The sequence below is a fragment of the Pelobates fuscus genome, chromosome 3 (genome assembly GCF_036172605.1).
Source record: "Pelobates fuscus isolate aPelFus1 chromosome 3, aPelFus1.pri, whole genome shotgun sequence".
NCBI lineage: Eukaryota > Metazoa > Chordata > Amphibia > Anura > Pelobatidae > Pelobates > Pelobates fuscus.
Window position 1 is genome coordinate 84,335,443 of NC_086319.1, and position 14,240 is coordinate 84,349,682.

The 14,240-nt window shown below is 37.6% G+C and overlaps 1 protein-coding gene across 4 annotated transcripts in view; it reads right to left on the reverse strand.

Annotated features, from left to right (window-relative positions):
* The window catches only part of CPLX2 (complexin 2), a 161,376-nt gene that overhangs the window by 25,029 nt on the left and 122,107 nt on the right, over nucleotides 1–14,240 (reverse strand). For all 4 annotated transcript variants that reach the window (XM_063447329.1, XM_063447327.1, XM_063447328.1 and 1 more), the window contains one exon: nucleotides 2,184–2,359. In XM_063447329.1, the coding sequence (XP_063303399.1) occupies nucleotides 2,184–2,359 (176 nt within the window). The remainder of the gene's footprint in view (nucleotides 1–2,183; nucleotides 2,360–14,240) is intronic.

The following is a 14,240-nucleotide window of genomic DNA, read 5'->3' on the forward strand; positions in this document are numbered from 1 at the left end:
TTCAAAGAGCTGAAGGTCCCTTTTATCCCAAATCACAGGTTTGATGAATGAATACTAGTGCAGGAATGCATTTTACTTGAATTGGGATCGTGGGCGATTATAATGCAATAATGTCCTTTTGATGAGTGGATTCAGCCCAAGTCCAGCTTTGGGTTCCATGTGTGAATGCATTTAAAAGAAAAAAAAACTATTAAAGTAAAAGTAAAATAAACTGATGGAAGGGTATTAGATGTGTTGCTTAATAGATTTTATGTAGTCCTATTTTTCAAGGAGGTAAAATCGATAGAGAACACTTGGCATGTAAAAAACTGCTTAAGTGAACAATGTTGGCTTCTTATCAGAACACATATAAGAGGAATATATTTTGAATTCGGCAAAAACAAGTTCATATCTGTACACCTATTTTGGAATTGCATCAGTCTGGGACCCATTTTCCCCCCTTGCGCTTTAGTTCATTTTCCAGGGGGTAGGTCAAATCAGGTTCTGAGTATCTGGTTTTTAATAATCTTGAACTTCAGTAAACTTGCCTCAAGGTGTTCACCCATGCCATTTATAAGGCTGCCTGGGCAAAATAATCAGGGGAATTCTTTGTTTTGGCCTAAGGTCTGTTTGTATACATATTGATTAAATCTACTTGACAGCATCAATGTGTTCTAAAGTAAACAGCCCTGACGGCAACCTTTTCATCTTATCTCAGAAGCCATTCTCTTTGTTGAATCTGTTCAGTTTCTCTGTACTCTTTCTGTTCTCTTGTGTTTGTTAACATAGAGGAAACAAGAGTTGACTCTCCAGATGTTCAGAATATCAGGAAGATTTTTTTTTCCCTATCGACCTCACATTTCCCTTTTTCCAACTGAGTGTTATCATGATCTTGGTAGCATTTTATCTTACACTGCTGAACCCAATTCCTTATAGTTCATATATTTTTTTTTTAAATATTTACTGGAAAAATAACTAAGCAGACATTTAACCCCTTAATGCCTCAACGACGGAGTCAACTGTTCATGTTCTGAACCAAAATGACACCTTTGATTTGAGTTATAGGTATGTTTACAATTTAAGTGCTCCCATATATATTCTATATGTTTTTTTTAAACGACAGAAAGGGCTTTTGTTAAATATCCTATATGTATACCTAACACAACATTAAGTGTGAATATAATGTTTAAAATTGGAAACAGATGGTGAAAAAAATGCATTTTCACATTTTTGCTTATAATAATTTTTCACACATCCAGGGCAAACATAAATACAGCTCAAAATAGATTATTGCATAAGTTCTGATTGCTAAATGTCTTGTTTGCCTAAGATCCAATAAGATCTAAATATATTTTTGTTAGTTAATGCTAACTCTATAAACACACCCCTTAATTCTATACCACCCTACCCCTAACCCAATTACACTAATTCTAACCGTATACCTGCCCTAGTAATTCATATACACACACACACACACACACACACACACACACAATTATGCACTCTAGTCACTCACTTAGCCACCCAACAAAAAGTCAAACTTTGTAATTTTTTTCTTCTCTCTGTTTCCTACATCTGATGCTCAACTTACTGTATGAAAAGGAAAATCTATGATGTCTAGTGTTGGGTAAGCAGGAGAGCTAAACATTGACTTCCTTCTTGCTCACCTTTGGCACACTGCACATTACCATACAACAGGTTCTGTGATATGACCTTACATGCCTGGACCCCCATTTAATACATGATGGTAGATACTAACAGCCAAGATCAAAACCAAAATTACAATGACAGGTATATAACGCGCTATTGGGAACCAAAACAGAACCACAACAGGGCAAGGACCTGAGCCATAGCAAATTATTTGTAGTCTGGCACTTTAACTTGATAGCTACACCCCCACAAAAGTTAAAAGTTAAGATTATGGGGGACTGTGACATCATCGATGTAATGACGTCATCAATGTAATGATGCCAGCGTGCACCAGGCGCAGCATAAAAGGGGACGGGATTATAGTGGATGGTATTTGGACTGCTGCAGTCAGGAGGAGTCTTCACCAACCTGAAGATGAGGATGGTCCTCATCAACCTGCAGACGTCCCTCAGGCAGTGCATCCCAAAGTTTTATACCTGACAGAGGCTCTCATATCATTACATGGCAGTGACGCACATAAGCATGGGGCCCACTCTAAGGTATAAATGAAGTACCTTGTCTCTTATCTGTTGCCGAACTTTCTCTCTTTCTGCCTCCATCCTGGCATGTTTGGCTTTACGTTCATCTTCTTGCTGTCGCAGGGCTTCCTGTCTTTCCTCCTCCTTTTTCTGGGCATCAGGATCTTTTTCCTCCTCACCACCCAACATTTTCCCCATGTCCTTTGTTGCCCCTAGATATGAACATAATATTATAAATCATTAAAATAAATTACTATAAACAAAAAGTATACATGTTAGTGAGTGGTATTACTACTGGATTTTGCAAAACTGCATAATATCATCCTACAAGTGCAAAAAGGGTGACTGCAAGATTTCTTCTCCATATTGTTCCCTACAACATGGGAAGCTCTGTAACAGGGTACTTGATCTCTGGCAAGGCTGGTGCAAGGATTTTTGCCGTGGCAGGCCAAAAAAAAATTTGCTGCCCCATTTGCTCCACCGACTCATGCAGACTGACATACACGGTCCCAAGCAGACTGATGCACATGCACTGACCCATGCAGACTGACGCACACGCACTGACTCATGCAGACTGACGCACACGCACTGACTCATGCAGACTGACGCACACTCACTGACACACGCAGACTGACGCACACTCACTGACACACACTCACTGACACACGCAGACTGACGCACACTCACTGACACACACAGACTGACACATGCAGACTGACACACACACACACACACTGATGAATGCAGACTGATGCGCACACACACAGACTGATGAGCACACACACAAACTGACCCATGCAGACACACACTGATCCATGCAGGCACACATACAAACACACACACACAGACCCATACAGACAAACACTGACCCATATAGACACACACTGATCCATACAGACAAACACTGACCCATATAGACACACACTGATCCATACAGACAAACACTGACCCATACAGACTGACATACACAAACACAAATTCTTCACAAATACACATTGTGATGTCCCATTGACCCACTTACCTTTCATCATATTTGACTGCTTTTCATGTGTTCCTGGCAGCTTTCCCGCACCTGGCCGCCTTCTCTCCGTTTGAGCCCTGCTATGCTCCCACCCACTTGTCCCCAGGTACAGGGCAAGGGGCGGGAGCGAGAAATTGATGCGCCCCTAAGCTATGGGAGTGCTTGTGGGGAGGGGCCTGGCTGACAGGTTGAAGTGGATGCCGCTGGACCAGTGTTACCACAGGGCGCTAGTCAGCAGACATGTAAGTGCTCCCTAACGCACAGTAACATGGCCGGCGGCAAGATTTGTATTATTTCTCCAACATAGAGGGGTGGCCAAATGAGCAGAGCAGTAAAGCTCCTGTTGGCACCCCGCTTTAAACAGCATACTAGGCTACCGCCTCGTTGGCCTAGAGGATGCGCCAGCCCTGATCTCTGGTCCAATGATCAAAGTTAAGAATATAACATGCTATACAATAGATCGGGGGATCCAAACAGTAGCACAACTTGCTACTTGCCATAATGGCAATTTAAATTTAGACTTTGGAATGGTGTTTTGTGATAGCATGTATTAATGGATTTGGAAAATGTAAAGACAAGCTGAAATTAGTAAATTTATCTGATGAGTTGCTTAAATGTGATTTATTTTATTAAATTTGTTCTTTAACATAATTATTGCAATTCCTTCTCTTTCTTAATGCTTCATCTCTCCATGCATAGTTGTTTTAACACATACACACACAAACACATGCACAAACACACACAAATTTACTCACACTTATTCTTTATCTCCCTATTTTTCTCACCTCTATTTCCTCAGTCCCTCTTGTCGCTTTTTTGTTTCCCCATTGCCTTTCCGTTTCTCATGTAAGTCACATCAGTTATCCGTGAAATGTGTATTCCTGGTTTGAAACCAGTGGTACATTTATCACATGTAATAGAATTCAGTTCTGTTCAACAAAATCATTATGAGGCACAGCTACTGATCCATCTTGCTTGTCTAATATGTTTTGACCCAGTGCATTATGGGGGATAATAAGTCAGTAGTGAATTATGGTGACATAATGTTTGTATTTCATATCGGTCTGTGTATGCAACTGAAAAACAAAATACGCTGGCAAGTTCCTCATGAGAACAATGCAAAATGTTCTTTCTTGTTGAAAGTGATGGGAAATTATGTAAAGCACTTTTAATTGATCTTTTTAATCTGACATTCGTGTCTGAGGTGAGTAGTTCAGATGAATGGAAGATTGTTAATGAAGTGCAATAATTCTAAATGTGTGGAAATGAGGATTCTGTGAACTACAGGCCCAAAGCCAATAATTTACAAGATAGAAAGCTTCAAAGATTCTTGGAATGTCAGAGAATTCATTTCGAGCATTTTGATACTGTAACTAAACAAACGGCTGAAGGTAAATTGGCCGATGTAAGATGTTAATTTTTGTAAAACATCACATACTGATCCATACATTCAGACAGTCTGTAAATTATACATGCTGATCTATATGTAAATGTTATTGATAGTTTTACGTGTGATTTGGTATTTAGCAGGGCATAAACGCAACAGTTAAAAAAAAATAATGAAAAGATGTCTATGCAGGTGCTGATTTCAAGTTAACAGATATCATTTTTGAAGGGGGATGCTATGTCTGGAATTTACACCATTGAATAAAACATTAGAAATCACCTATGACATATGTTTTTTTTAATTGCATATAAAGGATTTAGCAATTGATGTCATAATCCAGTTTAGTCACGGCACAATCGTTGTAATGGAGAAATATACAGGAATATTTGTAGAGATATATCAACGTGTTGTGTTCTGAAAATGGTGCAAAGGACTAAAAGGGAGGCAATCACCATGGAAACCAGAGTAATCAGCAGGCACATTGCATTAGTGAAAAAAAAAAACAATAGGTAAAAAGAGTAAATGGGGGGCATATAACGAATAGATATGGTAAAATACTCAAAGAAAAGAACACAGGTAAAAAAAAGTAAATGGGGGAGAATATGACACTTTGATAAATCTCCCCTACTTTCTTTTTCCCCTCCTCTAGTTACTATGTTCAGTGACATAAGAGGACAGAGCTTTTAAGACTGATTGACAGAGCATCGAGATTTCCGGATAGAGCTAAATACTACACTAAATTCTACATTTCATATTATTTTTCATTCCTTAATCCGGAGGGGTAGGCTAAGCTGTGCATGCTTCCAACATACACTGAATATGCACAGACTTAATATTAGACAGCCTGGAACTCTCGTCCTGGGCTGACCAATGATGTTGTTGGGGGTGGAGTTACACATCCAACGGCAATGTACATTATCTGTTTATCTGGAGTGTTTCCCACTTAATGGTAATGTGCTTGGAGTAATCCTATAAACACGGTCACTTTGGGGTTACACTAAACATTTGTAGCATTAGCATGACATAGTTCAGATGGGATGATCATGTGCCTGTGAATTGGAATTGGATCTACATTACCTCTCTGTAATTTATTTTTATAAAATGTGTTATCTGAAGATATTTTATTTTAAGACTCTAATAAGATTATTCACGAAATTAGAAATTAAGGAATAAATGACAAGGGGATTGCAAATTTTAGGTCAAAATAGCACAGTGGCAAAAACTGCTGAGTTGGAGATATTTTTCCATTTCAGCTATTTTTGCCTAACATTCCCCAGTCAATTCTCTACAATTCCCAGATTTAATTTACAACTTCAACTAAGTGACATGAAAGTCAAAGGAATCTTGTTATATGCATGTTTCTAGTATGCTTTTAGTATATCCCTAGGTATCAGTGTTATCAATTTTATTTAAATACATAGCAAAATAATTTAAAATCCATACTTTTCCATACTTTTCCAGAATATGAAAGTTAATTCGGAATGCAGGAAAGTTCACAAGTGCTCCTTTTAAGAACGAAAACTATTACATTTTATATAAAAAAAATATAACCTGATTGAGCAGCTTTAAAGGGACACTCCAGGCACCCAGACCACTTCTGCTCATTGGAGTGGTCTGGGTGCCAACTCCCACTACCCTTAACCCTGCAAGTGTAATTATTGCAGTTTTTTTATAAACTGCAATAATTACCTTGCAGGGTTAAGTCCTCCCCTAGTGGCTGTCTACTAGACAGCCACTAGAGGGAACTTCCTGGTCCCTAGCACAGATTATCTGTGCTAGAGCGTCGCTGGACGTCCTCACGCTGTGTGAGGACCTCCAGCGTGGCTCTATTCCCCATAGGGAAGCATTGAAATTAATTTTCAATGCTTTCCTATGGGGTGCGCCAATGCGCATGCGCGGCATTGCCGCGCATGCGCATTGGGACTCCTCGGCCGGTGGGCGGGATCAGTCTCGCCAACTGGCCGACGGAGGAAGAAGGAGGAGCGGCGGCGGAGGAGCAGGCAGCGACGTGGGACATGTCGCTTCCTGAGGTAAGTGACTGAAGGGGTTTTCACCCCTTCAGTAACCGGGGATTGGGGGGTGGGAGGGAGAGGGACCCTCCAGCGCCAGGAAAACGGATTGTTTTCCTGGCACTGGAGTTTCCCTTTAAGTACAATTGCTCCTATCAGAGTACAGCAAAATAATACATAATTGTAGCTTATTTTTGTGCCTTTTTGGTTTGCTCTTTGGTTTAGGTTTCTGAACTGACATTCAACCAAGCCGAACCAGCATCTAGCTGAATATCAAGGGTCTTGAAAATGTTTCTATCAGACAAAGCATGTGCATAACTTTAGGCTTTGTCTCTATTGATACATTTCACATGAGTATTTGTACTTTCTTGCACTAAGCAGAACATCTAAAATTGGTATCAGGTTATGTTTAATACATATACACACATGCATATAATTTATCTGTTAATAATTATATATCATATATATCAATTTAAAAGTGTTGGCAAACTGTAGCTCCTCAAATGTTAATTACAAGGACTCCCAAAATTCTTTGAATGTGATAGATGGACATATAATCAGAGGATTGCAGTCTAACAACATTTGGGGTAGGGGTGGGAGTAGAACTTGACAACCCTAGACTAAAAGTCAATGTACACTATGCTGTGATTTCATAGTATGTGAGCAGTCTCTCTTTTAACCCCTTAAGGACCAAACTTCTGGAATAAAAGGGAATCATGACATGTCACATGTCACGTGTCCTTAAGGGGTTAAAAAAAAGTCAAATTTTGTACCAACTAAGTAAACTATAAAAAGTATATCTAAGATAATTTCAGTGATTTTTTTTTGGTGGCTGCTATGGTGGTCATAAAGGTTGATATTTCTTTTGTCGGCAACAAAATATAAATGCAGAAAGTACCGTACTGATTTGTAGGACATACATAGTTGCACTTGAAATATATCAGCTTTAAGCCCTTCAATTACTAAAGAAGTTATGCACACTGTGATTGGATTCAAACAAGTGGCAGACACAATTTCTTGTCTTTCATGGTTCTAATGGTGGACGTCAGTGGTTCAGAAGTCAAATTTGAGGTAAATATTTTTCCTGAACTAAAAATAGAATAGGGTGATTTTAAGTTTAATATTTTAGTTTAGTTATTTGTTTGTTTGTTAAAGGGACACTATAGTCACCAGAACAACTACAGCTTAGTGAATTTGTTCTGGTAAGTAGACTCATTCCCATTCAGGCTTTTTGCTGTAAACACTGTCTTTTCAGAGAAAATGCAGTGTTTACCTTACAGCCTAGTGATAACTTCACTGACCACTGTTAGAGATCCTTCCTGGGTCATGGCTGCCTAAAATGCATTAAAACATTCAGTGTCTCCTCCCTCTGCATGCAGACACTGAACTTTCCTCATAGAGATTCATTTATTCAATTCATGAGGAGATGCTGATTGGCCAGGGCTGTGTTTGAATCATGCTGGCTCTGCCCCTGATCTGCCTCCTTGTCAGTCTCAGCCAATCCTATGGGGAAGCATTGTGATTGGATCAGGCTACCACTTCTGATGATGTCAGCAGACTGCTTGTTTTTTTTGAGGCAGACAGCATGCAGAGTTACAGCTGCAGGCTCGAATACAGTAAGATTTTGCTATATTTATGAAGGCATGAGGGACCCAGGGGGGCTAGATGGTGGTTTTAACACTATTGGGTCAGGAATACATGCCTGTGTTCCTGGCCCTATAGTGGTCCTTTAATAGAGAAAGAGGACTGGCTCTGTGTTTGTGAGACCATTGTCTCTCTCTGCAGGATGCATGGGGGGTTAGTACCATTGTTAAGTTGATTTGAGGCAGAGGGAGGTTTTAAACTTAGAGGGATAGGGGCTTACCAGTAACACCTTGCATCAAGGTTGAAAAATAAGCTATAAGTAGCTGTTGACAGCTCCCATTATACTTTATGGGAGCCTTTAAAAGTAATGTCTGCTGTAAATTTCCTGTTGCTATTAAGGGAATTTAACAGTTGCTGCTCGCACAAGTAGTGACTGACACTTTTACAAGTAGCAGCTGATTGGTAAAACTTACAGACAAGACAGGGAAACAACCACTAAGTAGGTAAAGTGTCTTATCATTCATTACTTCGTATTGCAATTGGTTAATTGTTATCTGGTGCCATCTATATTTATCTGGAGTTACCATGGTAATGGTTACAGAGTTTCTAGTTATTATGGTACGGCAGACAGAGAAGTAAAAGTGGCCATCATCCCCTGCATTTTGATGGGGGGAGGGGAGGGGGGGGGAGGAGGGGCGAGGGAATTACAAATTAATTGAGCATCCAGAGAGAATCCCTTACAATGTTCACATGAAATTAAATGCAAAGTAGCAAAAACATCCCAAAAAACAAATAATTAAAGAAAATGGATAATGGTAAAGAATGGTTCAGACAATATTTAATATACCAGAGATAACATTTGGCTTGATTTATTGTGTGTTCTGCACAAAACTCTGTATACAAGTCAACAAAAGGTTAGTGCTCAGTCCGTTACAGCATCTTAATCTTGGTAAGTTAGAGCATCTTAATATTAGATATGTAAAATGCAATCATTAAAACTGGACTATGTGTTGGCTGTCTGGACTTTAATTTATTTTAGAGGATATGCATATAAAAATAAGATAATTGAAAAAATGAAATAAAATGTTCTCTTCATTTTCCGGAACATTATGTATATATTCTGCAGTACACTAATAGGCTCATTTTCACATTATTTTGATTTGTTCGAATAGTTTTCCTGGAATTATTGCATGGACAAAATTCGTCCTCAAGGACAAGATTTTTTTTTTTGGACAAACCAATCTGCCTATCTGTCTATCTGTGGAGGCGTGTCTTTATGGCCCTCTGGGGCAGCGCACATCAGCTTTCTTGCAATAACAAAAAAAACAAAAAAAAACAAAAACAAGACTATATAATTATTTTTTTCTGTTGGGTTTTTAACTTTTTTTTGTGTAAACGAACATCTTTAATATGTGTCTGTTTGATAACGTGTTCTGTCCCTTTAAATATTTGTTACCACAGTTCCACTTGTTATTTCTCTCTGCTATGGCTACTTACAGTACAAAAAAAAAAGCTTAACCCGTTCCCACCGGGTGACAGACCTGGTCCGTCATGGCGGGGAGAGGATTTACGCCGGATGACGGACCAGGTCCATCATGCGGTAATGTTAACCCCAGATCGCCGTGATCGCGGGGTTAACGGTGCTCCGGTCTGCCTCTGTATTAGAGGCAGACCGGGAGCACCCGATCGTGCTGCCCCTGCAGCAGTGATCGCTCTGACAGGCTGTCAGAGCGATCACATGTGCTGCAGGGACTTACCATCTGCCTCTCTGCACTTCTGGGCTCAATGTGAATTGCAGGGAGACAGATCAGTGATGATCTGCTTCCCTGTTAAAAATAAAATAAAGTTAAATTAAAATCCCATCCCCCTTTACCCATTTTAATTAAAAATTAACCCCTTCCCTGCTAGTTGATCACTGGCTACAGTGATCAATTGGCAGGGTATACACTTTACTATGATAGGTATTGGATCAGCGCTGAGTGATCTAATAGGACTGTGAACAAATCGAAAGCTGCAACCTATGGGTATGAGGTTCCCTCTAATAACCTCAAAGGAAAAATGGCAAAAACACAATAATAGGTCGCGCTAAATACAAATAGATGTGTAATAACAATGTAAAATAAATAAATAAAAAGATAAAATAGAACAAGATCAGAAAGACAAAAAAAATAGGAATAAAATTATTAATATTAATATAAATCCACTTGCACACACTCTAACAGTAAGGAATGGAACAGTTATAATGAATAGTCCCAATACTTAATAGTCTGCTTGTATATTCCAATAAATAAGTGGAAGGCTTGATATGTAGGAATTTCCAATGAAGAGAATGGATCTTCTAATTCATGGGGTGTCTTGACTCCGTGGTATACATGGAAAGACAAAGCAAAGAAACTCCAATAGTGCAAACTGAGGACCAATAAGAGCAGGATGAATATAGGGGAGGTATATTACTCACCTATTATTAAGCATAAACTAGCTCAAGTATAATAAGCATTCAGTGGCGTCTGCCCCCCACTGACGGGATAAGGTGAAGATAATTCCTCGGTATAAAAAAAGGGGAAGAAAAACAACCAAATATAGTGCTCACTGTAGATATGATAAAAATAAGTATAAACAGTAGAAATGCAGGTACTCACATTTGGATGAGCAGGATATACTGCTCAATCTATTCGTTTGGGTGGTATAGTCCCCACCTAGGATTCTTTAGCAGGTATCAGCTTCACAGTAATATATGACCAGGTAAAATAAATAAATAAATAAAGGATATATGGTAAAATAATTCTAGGTAAAACCAATATTCCTTTAATAAGATAATAAATATATAAAAACAGCCAAAACGCGTTTCGCCACACAGGGCTTTATCAACTGGCAATAGTAAAAATCAGCCTGGTACATAGACGCTTAAATAAGCTAAGAAAACACATGCTTATTCAAATTTTAGCGCCAAAATGACGTCATCAATACACAGTATAAAATACAAATACATATTGAAACAGAAAAAATTCAAGTCCTTAATGATAATAATAAGAAAATGAATAAAACCCTTAATTATAACTTTAAAACGAGTGTTATTAAGTAAGAAGGATAAAAATGAAAAGGGAGTACCCAATCACGTGATCGCGGATAGCCGCGATCACATGGAGTTCCCTAAAGTCTTTTGGGTAATGTAGTGCACAGCAAGGGGCATGGGAGGACCGGATGAGTGGGAAGGACAGATAGACACGTGATCGCGATCGTCCGCGATCACGTGGCATACCGCAATGGGCATTGGGCAATGTAGTCTAGACGGAGGTCGGCACAACAAAGCACACCTCCGTCTAGGTAAACGAGCAAGCAGCATAAAGTAATGGTAATTTTGTCGAAGTGCATGGTACAGAATGTGCAGGGAAAAATAAAAACGAGCATAATGAAAATAAAAAGAGAAAAAGAGGGGAAAAAAAGCAAACTTTGGAATAGTGGGAAAAGTGAAGAAAGAGAAATGAGTATATGTAGACAGAGTATGAATATGTAAATATGTAAAGTGAGTATGTGTGTGAGTGTAATGGATCTACAGGGATGACAAGAATATGTACAAACTGGATAGTTGCCTTATAAACAAACAGAGACAACTTCTGAGTAAGTAGTGGGAAATGAATATAAAGTTAAAATAGATATAAATAGAATAGTCATGGAAGAAAAAAGTAAGAATAAGAAAAATAGTAACTTATACTGTAGCAACAGAATATAAGAAAATAATATAAGAAAAAAAATATATATAGGTAAAAATAATAAAGATAAAAATAAAAATAAAATTAAAAATAAAAATGTGATAAAAATAGAATAAAAAATAAAAATAAATATAGAGATAATAATAGAAAAATAATAATAATAAATAACGGGAAAATAAATGGGTAAATAAATAAGAAAATAAATAAATAAATATGGAAGAATATATATGAATATGAATGAAGGGATTTGAATATAGAGAGCAGAGAAAAGAGAAATGATGATATAGTATATTATAAAAAGTTAAAAAGATCAAATTCTGCATTGAGTCCTTGTGGGGCAAGGGTTCTGAGTTGAAAGACCCAATACATTTCTCTTTTGCCCAAGATATTGGTAATGTTACCTCCTCTCCATGGGAGGGTAACATGTTCTATCCCAATAACTTTCAGAAGTGTCGGGTCTTTATTGTGTATCATGAAGTGCTTAGAAACTGAGTGGTTGTCATAGCCCCTTTTGATGTTACGGCAGTGTTCTGCCACTCTTACTTTGAGACATCTCTTAGTCATGCCCACGTACTGTAATCCACATGGGCATTCCAATAGGTATATAACCCCTTTAGTGTTACAACCAATGAAGTCTTTAATAGGGTAAGAGGTTTTTGTAATATTAGAGGAAAAATTAGTAATTTTAGAATTTGTGGTACCTTTTGTGGTTCTGCATACAATACAGTTGTTACACTTAAAACAACCTTTAGGTTTAGATAAAAAATTCTTTTTTTTGTATAGTTTTTGGTAAGCATTGTTTTGAAATTCGGCGCTCCTCTAAATATAACATTAGGTCTATCTGGGATGTAGTCTTTTAAAAGGTCGTCTTGTTTCAGAATGTGCCAGTGTTTGTTTATGATTTTTTTTAAGGTTTTATTCTTGTTGTTAAAATCTAAGATAATAGGCAATTGTGGGGGATCTGCTTTTTTCACTTTATATGTTAGGAGCTCTTTTCTTTCTTTCTCTTTTACCAACTCCAGAGCTACATCTAATTTATTTACTTCATAGTTTTTTTCTAAAAACATATTTTTCAATGAGGTAGATTGGGCAATAAAATCAGCTGTAGATGAACAATTACGGTGGAGGCGAAGAAATTGGCTTTTTGGAATGCCATCCAACCAAGGTTTATGATGGCAACTAGTCTGGTCTATTATTGTATTTGTACAAACTTCTTTAAAAAAAGTTTTTGTTTGGATGCATCCGTCTTGGATAAAGATATTTAAATCTAAAAAATTCACTGACGTATTGCTGAATTCTGAAGTTAAAACAATACCTCTATCATTCACATTTAAATGGTCTAAAAACAGTTTAAGAGACATTTCATTTTATATTCAAAAGAAGGGTACAGCTATGGGAACCAGGCTTGCCCCCAGCTATGCTAACCTCTTCATGGCGGATTGGGAATCCGAAGCTATTTGGGGTGATCATTGCTGGCGGGCAAACCTGGTTTCCTATTTCCGTTATATTGATGACTTATTTTTTATTTGGCAAGGCTCAGAAATGTCTCTTAAACTGTTTTTAGACCATTTAAATGTGAATGATAGAGGTATTGCTTTAACTTCAGAATTCAGCAATACGTCAGTGAATTTTTTAGATTTAAATATCTTTATCCAAGACGGATGCATCCAAACAAAAACTTTTTTTAAAGAAGTTTGTACAAATACAATAATAGACCAGACTAGTTGCCATCATAAACCTTGGTTGGATGGCATTCCAAAAAGCCAATTTCTTCGCCTCCACCGTAATTGTTCATCTACAGCTGATTTTATTGCCCAATCTACCTCATTGAAAAATATGTTTTTAGAAAAAAACTATGAAGTAAATAAATTAGATGTAGCTCTGGAGTTGGTAAAAGAGAAAGAAAGAAAAGAGCTCCTAACATATAAAGTGAAAAAAGCAGATCCCCCACAATTGCCTATTATCTTAGATTTTAACAACAAGAATAAAACCTTAAAAAAAATCATAAACAAACACTGGCACATTCTGAAACAAGACGACCTTTTAAAAGACTACATCCCAGATAGACCTAATGTTATATTTAGAGGAGCGCCGAATTTCAAAACAATGCTTACCAAAAACTATACAAAAAAAAGTGTACAACAAAAAAAGAATTTTTTATCTAAACCTAAAGGTTGTTTTAAGTGTAACAACTGTATTGTATGCAGAACCACAAAAGGTACCACAAATTCTAAAATTACTAATTTTTCCTCTAATATTACAAAAACCTCTTACCCTATTAAAGACTTCATTGGTTGTAACACTAAAGGGGTTATATACCTATTGGAATGCCCATGTGGATTACAGTACGTGGGCATGACTAAGAGATGTCTCAAAGTAAGA